At 40.1% G+C, this 6,139-nt stretch overlaps 1 protein-coding gene across 7 annotated transcripts in view; it reads right to left on the bottom strand.

Annotated features, from left to right (window-relative positions):
* Window positions 1-303: 303 nt before the first annotated feature.
* The window catches only part of ATP8B4 (ATPase phospholipid transporting 8B4 (putative)), a 264,094-nt gene continuing 258,258 nt past the window's right edge, over window positions 304-6,139 (bottom strand). For 4 of the 7 annotated variants that reach the window (XM_045449777.1, XM_045449778.1, XM_045449775.1 and 1 more), the window contains 3 exons: window positions 5,891-6,029; window positions 2,653-2,783; window positions 304-1,033 (listed from right to left, as the gene is read on the bottom strand). In XM_045449777.1, coding sequence (XP_045305733.1) covers window positions 752-1,033; window positions 2,653-2,783; window positions 5,891-6,029 — 552 coding nt within the window. In that variant the 3' untranslated portion in view covers window positions 304-751. Of the gene's footprint in view, window positions 1,034-2,652; window positions 2,784-5,890; window positions 6,030-6,139 lie in introns of those variants that run through there. The other 3 variants (XM_045449779.1, XM_045449780.1, XM_045449781.1) reach the window with 3 other exon arrangements.

Here is a 6,139-nt window from a genome sequence, read left to right as displayed (position 1 = left end):
GAGCCCCTCTTGGACATTTCATGAACATGTCCCTGAGGGTTTGTGAATACATTTGACCAAATTCGCAGTTTTTATCCCACTATAAAGATGCTCCAATCTACTCTGTCTTCAGACCGGTAAAAAAAAAAACAAACAAAAAAACAAACAAAAAAAAAAAAACAAAAGGAGGAATATCAATATGTTTTTCTATTCTACGGGCATGAAGGTGATGTGTTTGTCCTGGCTAAACACACATGGTATGTAGATATCCAGACCTGAGAGTCACAAACAGCTGTTAATCTGAAAGCACCATAGTACACATTGTACATCTTAAAAATGTATTTGGGGAAAGGCTGATCTCACATATACATGCTTATCTGTCAACAAGCATGCTTTTCACAGCTCAGATGTATACCTTTTGATTGCACTCGTTTTATCTACTTGAAGATCCATTCAATGTATATGCAGAGTTACAAATTTTTCTCCATTATTAAGATTCTAAAGTTCAGTTTAGTTGGTATCTAGGTTGGTAAGAGAAACCTCTGTTTGTATTGTGAGGCCTTTGCCCAGCAAATCACAAATTAGACAGTGACCATCTGGCCTGGTTTCCCAGAGAGTGCACCCCTATTTGGTGGGCCCTGGCAGTTGTTTGCCAGAGATTTGAACTGAGGCAATCTGCCCACCTCAGCCCCTGATTGCAAACTCTGGAGCCAGCTGAATTTCAGCTTCGGCTGAAGTGAAAAGTAGCTATGTGGTTTAAATTCATCTTGACTCACAGTTTCACTGTTTTATCCAGGCTAAAGCTGCTCACTGTGTCTGTGGTTTTCTTACATAAATTTTCAATCCAGCTAGTGCTATTATACAGTGTCTTTTCCAGCCCTGGTGTTGGGGGTGGATTTTTAGCTCGCATATTTTTTCCAGATGTGATAAGCTCTCCATAGCCCTCTTGGTGAGCAAAAGCATATCCAGATCTTCTTGAGCTTGACCTGCGAGTCTGAGGCCTTCGGCTTCGTGAGGGCTTTGCCTTCTTTTGAGCTTTTTGCCTCCGACGGATCTAGAGAGGAAGGAGACCCAGAGTGAGATGATGCATCCAAATGACAGACTCTAGGCCCTGGGCCACTTTATGAAGAGAAAGCCTTTTCATGAGAAACATCAACCATAACAAAATACTCACCTTCATTGCAAAAAGAAGTGTTTCACCACAAAACCAAGAAATTTTCCACCCCAAAGACTGTAGTGGGCACTGGTCAAGTTTTACTCCTACCAAGAGACTATTAAGTAAGCAAGAAGTATTAAGACAAATTTCATTACTGTCTCCATCTTACAGGTCCATCTTAAATGAATAGGAACATACTTTTATACAGAATGATTTTCTAACATGCAGTATCCAAACACAGTCAGAATACTGATCTATAATCCCAGGCTCCAAACACAGGCCTTTCCCCCTTTCTCTTAAAGACTCTCAAGATCCAATAGTCATTAGTAACTGGACTAAGAGAAAATTTAGAAAATGAGAGTGTAAATTTAGAAAATTTAGAAAATGAGAGAAAATACTCTTGTGGTAGGTCAGTATATCATGAGATTTTCAGAGTTTTGATTTCTTTTAGTTTTTTTGTGTGTTTGTTTGTTTTGCAGCCTTTAGAAGAGCTCAACATCATTTGGGTAGGTTTCCAACATTTCTTTGATTTCCCTGTAAAGCTGAGGAGAAAAAGATCCAAGGTTTGGTGTAAGCTGCATTGTTCTCTGATTCAACTGATCTCTTGGAGTCTGACTTTCATGTCAGGAGAAAACCATTAAAAGCACAAAATCATGATCTGACTACATACTGGAAGAAATGAACATCATCTTCCTTCCTTCAGCTCATCCATCATTTTCTGGGTTTATATCAGAATGAGCTCATGGAGCCAAAGGGAAAGGACAGACCTAACAGGGGAATATGTGAATCATTTCAGAGAGAATCTTCTCATGCTTTGGCCCCAGAATGTGGAGGATATCCTTGCCTCAGTTCCTCTCAGCATCATTGGCCTGGTCACTCACTCCATAAGTGTTTGCCCCCTCCTCACGATGCAACTACAAAAGTGTGTCTCCCCCTTATTTCTCCTTTTCTGTTTTTTATCTGGTTCCTGACCTAACTTGACATAGTCTTGCTTATACTACTCTTCTCATAAAACATTGAAATATATACTGTTAATCCCTTAGTTTAAGAATTTCCATAATCTGTTCTATTTTCAACTTTGTATTTTCCAATCCAGTCATCATGTTGCTGTTCCCTTTCTTAATCTGTTCAAAAGGTAACATCTCCCCCATGTTTCTGAATCTACTACCACATTTCTACAAAAATTTAGAATTCCTTCACCTGATACATTACTTGTTTCTCTTTTACTGCATCCTTTACTTGCCCCCATTGTCAATAACTTTCCCTATGGTTTGCCTTTGCCTTAGAACAGTTTTACACTCATATTTAGTCTAGACATTTATCTTCATTGGCATTCACAAAGCTGGTCCATTCAGATGTGGGCAGTTCCATCTACTGTGATGTGATGCCATATACCTATGGGTATTTCTGGCGAGATGTTCATTATCCCTTTCCTAGGTTTCCAATCAGGCAGAGAAGGACATGATTCCAAGAGCCAAGAACGAGCCCTTCAAATGCTCATCAGCGCTGCAACATACCTGGTCACTCAGGGCTGGGCATAAATCCACTTTCAAAAATCTGAATGCCACCACAGGCATAACAGAAGCCACTGTCGTTAAGAGAATAACCAGCCAGATGCACTTCTGGGCCAAAGAATGTCGTGCATTTCCTATTATTAAGGACAAAAATACACACTGTGGTTATAAATAGGACTGAATTATTGAATTAATAGTGTCTGTCTATTGCCATAAGGCCTTTTTTGAAATGGTGAGGTTTGGACTACTAGGGAGGACCACTAGGTGTCTTCTCCAGTATATAGTATGCTCAGAGGTGATGGTAAGGCAAGAGTGGTAGGATCATCATCCTTGGGAACTGCTTCATGGCCTGATCACTTGGAGACAGCCAATCAGAGCCAAGTATTCTCTGATCCAGACTCAGTCCAGCTCACTCAAGAAGCAGAATTCTCTCATCCAGCCTCAAGACCCCTTGACTACAAAGCAGCCATTATTTTTAAAAGGCACATTTGCTCTTAAAGACTCTTGAATAAAACTGTCATATCAAAACTATACAATATATGTCTGGGATGCAGGTACAATCTCAATAGTCTTGGTGACTGGCTATGCCATAAAAGGAGAGCTTTAGCTGCTACCTTTACAATTCAGGCAGCAACCTCAGAAAACCTGCCTCAAAGGGACTTGCTGATCTCTCTAACATTTACTTGGTTATGAATAATTCAAGGTTCCAAGGAGATCAAGGATGTTCCTGGGTTTGTGAAAGGAGCATTCCTCTCACTAGGAGGCTTCTGATGCAGCCATCCAACATGCTAGTGCAATACTGTGGTGAAAATCATCACCAAGCCTGAAGCTGGTTTCCTTACTTTATACTCACACCTCATATTCTGGGGTGTTTGTTTAAAGAAAGCAATAAGGGTCAATTAAGCAGACAGACAAATCCTACAGAACCATGTCAACCCTACTTAAATGACCAAAATAAACATCTGTCCCTGTTGGTTTTCTAGGGATTTGCCACAATACCTCCAATTAGCCAGGTCCCCTCTCTCAAAGTTAAAGTGTTAACCCCATTTGAATGTGTTCGGGGTATGAGGGCTTGGCTACTGACTGGTATGTCTGCACTTTCTGGCTTTGGAGGATAGAATTTGCCCACCAAAGAGCAGTCGATTACAGTTGCCTAGGCAGAAACAAACTTGACTCAATAAATTACATGACTCTTTGAGCTCCTTGAAGCTCAGTACCCCCAGGCACAGTTGGAAAAACAAGCTTCACTTTAAAACCACACTCCTGCTTGCTGCTGGCTACTAAGGAAAAAAATTTTTTTTTTCTTAAACCCCAATGTTGATCTAACTTTTGAGAAGTCTCATTGGAGCTCAGTAATTAATTCCTGGAATGGCATGTGTTTAGCTGGAGAGAGTGGTCCCCACACAGACTACTTTCTCCAGTTGAGGCATTCCAGTCTCATTATGCGTGCTAAAATGCTCTCTTAGGACTAGAAGTCTTCTCATCAATGCGCTGAACTTTCAGATTTGGCAACCAAAAAAGAAAAAAAAAAGAAAAGGAAGGAAGGAATAAAAAGAAAAAAAAACTAAAAATAGTTAAATGTCTGTCTTTCGTAACATGCTTATTCTTATTCATAACCGTCATGTTTCTACATGGTTGTAATCTTTTGGTAAACAAAGTATTAATGTTTCATGCTAAGTAAGAGTGGTGCAATTTAAAGATTTCCATAGACATGCAAAGTGAGGCAGAAGATGAAAAAGAAGGTTCTTGAGTGTATGTGCGCATTTAATTGGAATTATAATTTCAGGTGCCTTTGCATCAGTGGAAATACATAGCCCTATAGTTGCTCTTATTTTGCTTTCTACATAAATAAATTTTCTAAGAATTGTTTTTCTGGATTCCTTAGACTGAATTCCTCAACTGGTGGATGAAAATCTCAGTCCTGCCTGATAAAGCTCAAGAAGGCTGACACTATGCATCTCTCTTTTCCACAGTTTGCTGGGATGAACTGAGAAACATCACTGTTACCAACTTATCTTACACATACTAGAGATTTCAAAACTTCTGAGAAAGTATATTAATAGCCTCATTGTGGAATAAAGCTCAGTGGCCCTCTGGGAATCATTTTGAAATGTGGAATACAGGGGCGCCTGGGTGGCTCAGTCGGTTAAGCGTCCAACTTTGGCTCAGGTCACGATCTCACTGTCCGTGAGTTCAAGCCCTGCGTTGGGCTCTGTGCTGACAGCTCAGAGCCTGGAGCCTGTTTCAGATTCTGTGTCTCCCTCTCGCTGACCCTTCCCTGTTCATGCTCTGTCTCTCTCTGTCTCAAAAATAAATAAAACGTTAAAAAAATTAAAAAAAAAAAAAAAAGAAATGTGGAATACAATGGTGGCTTACACCATTGTAGTATTATAGAACAGGGTGTTAAGGTATTTTTGGAGTTCTTTGGCTACCCATCTGCTGCTCAAATCACTCTGCAGTGTTCCCAACTAATAATCAAGACACAGTTGCTTGAATCATCATCATCACCATCATTATGGTTAGCATTTACTAAAAAAGTACTATGTACCAAGCCACATGGTAACATTTTACATGCAGTATCTCATGTATCCCTCACGTTTCCTATGAACATATAAACTATTAATATCTCTGGTTTAGAATTTAAAACATCAAGGCATGAAAAGGCATCTGCCCAAGGTCATCCAGCATTCAAGTAGTGGAGCTGACAACTGAACCCTGGATATCTAACTACAGAGCCCACTCTACGTGCCACTTATAGACGAACATTCAGCTTTTTTTTTAGATGGCTCTAAATTATACCTCATTTCTGTCTTAAATAAATGCAAGTGAGTTCTACAGATGAACTTTGGCAGTGTAATTGGTGATCACGTGAGATAAAAGGGAGAGCCTAACACTTCTTTCTCTTCTTTGTATTATACATGACCTTTTTACAGACCCTCAGATAACCTTGAAATATGTGTTATGCTTCTTGTTTGCAAAGGGACAGTCTGTTGCATCTAGGCTGTTGGAAACCTATATGCAGCTATTGTAGTGACTCTTCTCAGTCTGGCAGGGAGAGCAGAAACTAATCTCTTGGAGCTCTTCTCAAGCCTGAAAACCTTTAGATGCCTGGCTCAATCCATTCCTAGAGAAAAGATTATTGGTCATCCGTCATCCCACCCACCCAACACAGAAAACAAATTACAAAGAAAAATAAATGACAGCATGACACTAGCCCCCACAGATAGCAGGACTCACTTACCAACAAATGGAAACTGGTTTGGGAAGATGCCAAAGATGCCATTACTGTGCATTGTAAATAAAATGGAGAAATAAGTGGCAACGCTTCCCCAGATGAAGACATGATTAATGACAGTCCAGTAACTGGTATCCAATGCTATCTGTAAATGAAGTCGAATGCAAAGGGGAGGTCTTTGAGGATTACAAGAGTATCATTTTACTGAGTGATGGTTCCCCAGGACTGCTCTGTGAAGACACAGTTGCACCTGTC

Source organism: Leopardus geoffroyi, chromosome B3 (assembly GCF_018350155.1).
Source record: "Leopardus geoffroyi isolate Oge1 chromosome B3, O.geoffroyi_Oge1_pat1.0, whole genome shotgun sequence".
In the NCBI taxonomy this organism is placed as follows: Eukaryota; Metazoa; Chordata; class Mammalia; order Carnivora; family Felidae; genus Leopardus; species Leopardus geoffroyi.
The sequence above is the reverse complement of the archived record's forward strand: the minus strand, read 5'-3'. Positions and strand labels throughout refer to the sequence as shown.